Source organism: Penaeus chinensis, chromosome 28, assembly GCF_019202785.1.
Source record: "Penaeus chinensis breed Huanghai No. 1 chromosome 28, ASM1920278v2, whole genome shotgun sequence".
Classification (NCBI taxonomy): domain Eukaryota; kingdom Metazoa; phylum Arthropoda; class Malacostraca; order Decapoda; family Penaeidae; genus Penaeus; species Penaeus chinensis.
The window spans coordinates 18468023-18470522 of record NC_061846.1 but is presented as its reverse complement, the minus strand read 5'-3'; the positions used below and the strand labels follow the sequence as shown (position 1 = coordinate 18470522).

The 2500-nt window shown below is 41.2% G+C and overlaps 1 protein-coding gene across 1 annotated transcript in view; it reads left to right on the top strand.

Annotated features, from left to right (window-relative positions):
- LOC125039914 (succinate--CoA ligase [GDP-forming] subunit beta, mitochondrial-like) overlaps positions 1–2500 on the top strand; it is an 11336-nt gene that overhangs the window by 687 nt on the left and 8149 nt on the right. Inside the window, exons 2-6 of the mRNA XM_047634283.1 lie at positions 1–108; positions 759–858; positions 1204–1356; positions 1561–1741; positions 2193–2338. The exon at positions 1–108 is cut by the window's left edge and continues 22 nt beyond it. Of these exons, the coding sequence (XP_047490239.1) occupies positions 1–108; positions 759–858; positions 1204–1356; positions 1561–1741; positions 2193–2338 (688 nt within the window). The remainder of the gene's footprint in view (positions 109–758; positions 859–1203; positions 1357–1560; positions 1742–2192; positions 2339–2500) is intronic.

Genomic DNA, 2500 nt, shown 5'->3' with positions numbered 1-2500 from the left:
TGCTGGAGTACCAGAGCAAAGTGCTGCTGGACAACCATGGGGTCACCGTGCAGAAGTTCCGCATCTTGGATACACACGAGGCTGCTGGCGAGACGGTTAAAACACTGAGTAATGACCAACTAAGCTCATATTGGACTGAATGAAAGAGGCCCTTAAGAATAAGTCTAAAATAGAGTGTTGTATGTGTGTGTATTTACTTGTTTGTTTGTTAGATCATTCTTAAATCTAGGACTGCATTTACCCGAGATGAATTTTGAATTGCATTGGCTTACAGGCCTTTGATACTCTGACAAAGGCCATGATGATTCCTTGAGTCACAGTGGAGGTTTCTCTGATGAGCAATCTAAGGGTTGTTAATTTTTATTTCCTTGTATTTTTTTTCTTTTTCCTTTTCCTTATGACACTTACTGTAATTTTTCCTTTCCATGCAGTCCTCTTTCCAAGATTTACTAAGTTTGTATTGGTCAGCAGTAGCCTGATATTTTATGGAATGGGATGATGTGGAATGTATGATATTAAATAAAGCAAGATAGCTATGATATCTTTTAACAGATAAAATATAATACAATGTAATAGCATATAGTAAGGAGAAAAGAATTGCAGGTAGTATATATTGAAGAGAACAGCACTAGGACAAACCCTCTATCAGAAGAAGTTATGACATGAGAAATTGGGTCACAATAGATGGTTAATCATGCATAGTAATTTGAATCTCCAGATGATATGTGAAACCCTATCTTCGCTTTTCCTCCTGACAGATGCCGCCGAGTACGTAGTGAAGGCGCAGATCCTGGCTGGTGGTAGAGGAAAGGGCCACTTTGACAATGGCTTCAAGGGAGGGGTTCATCTCACCAAAGAGTAAGGCTTCGTCACAGCTTAATTGGATAACAGCACATTTGTCCTTGAACCATGAAGTCACAGGGTTGAACTTGATAAGGAATCATTATTTTTTAATATTTTTGTCTTTTCTTTTGATGCTTGAATCAAAGAGTGTAACTGAGTTTTGAAATTGTATAATTTAGATTATGGAAAATATAGTGCAATAGAGAGAGGCTATTTTAATTATTTAGTTTTAAGTACAAATATACGACTGGTTAAGTATGGGAAATATCAGGTCACAAATGGCCAAAAATGAAGATAATGACAAAACAAGAAGACGGAACATGTTAGCTGTGGAGTGGCTAAAAGTGAATATAATTACAGTATAACAGAGGTGGAGTCCTTAGTGGAGAAGATGGTGGGCCACAAGCTCGTCACAAAGCAGACGCCCAAAGAAGGCATCCTGGTGAACAAGGTGATGGTAGCCGAGTCGGTGGACATCCTGAGGGAAACCTACTTTTGCATCCTGATGGATAGGTGTGTTTTCCTGAGTGGAAGTGACTTATGTGTTCTCAACTTAGAGCATGTTTACTACATGCAACTATGACTGGATGCACACTTACCTCTCTCATTTATTTATCTGTGTATACGTGTACAGATGGGTATGGGCATATAGATAAGTCATATGAATTTGAATGATATTTGAGTCTAATACTCTTATTTTTTTTTTTTTGTCAACAGGGACCACAATGGACCTGTTTTGATTGCAAGTCCTGATGGAGGAATGGACATTGAGGAGGTTGCTGAGAAAACCCCCGAGCGCTTGCTCACTCTCCCCATCGATATCTTTGAGGGTCTGACACATGACAAGGCCCTGAAAGTGGCAGAATTTCTCAAATTTGAAGGAGATCTCAAGGAAAAAGTGAGGTTCCTGTTGTGATTTTTGTGCAGGGTCAGAGATCAGATTTTTGTGCATTTTTCTGGGAGTCATGCCTTAGTTTAAATTTTGTCCTCTCCTCTCCTCTCCTCTCCCTCCCTCCCTCCCTCCCTCCCTCCCTCCCTCCCTCCCTCCCTCCCTCCCTCCCTCTCTCCCTCCCTCTCCCTCTCTCCCTCTCTCCCTCCCTCCCTCCCTCCCCTCCCTCCCCTCTCTCCCTCCCTCCCTCCCTCCCTCCACCCCTCCACCCCCCTCTGCTCCCCTCCCCCTTCTCTCTCCCTCTTTCTTTTTCTTTTTCTCTTTCTTTTATATAGTACACACAGATGGATAGATAGGAATAGAGAAGTTTTTATTGTAGTAGATAAATCCAGTTATCTTAGGTTATGTATGGAATATAGTTGGCCTACATATGTTATGGTCTCCCTTCTATTCCCCACAGTGTGCTAAGGAAGTACAAGCAATTTGGCAGATGTTCCTGAGTGTCGACGCAACTCAGATTGAGATCAACCCATTAATAGAGACTCCCCAGGGACAGGTTGTTGCAGTTGATGCCAAAATTCAGTTTGATGACAATGCAGAGTTCAGGTGAGATGTCAGGGGCAGGGCAGAAAGGAGCTAGCTTCCAGTTCTCACTCTCTGTATGAAGGTGTTTTTTTGATTGTTAACTTTTTATAGGTAAATGTTATTACTTTTTGTTGTTATTGTCATTCAATATTTCAGTGCATTTTCTCTTTCAAGCTTAATTCA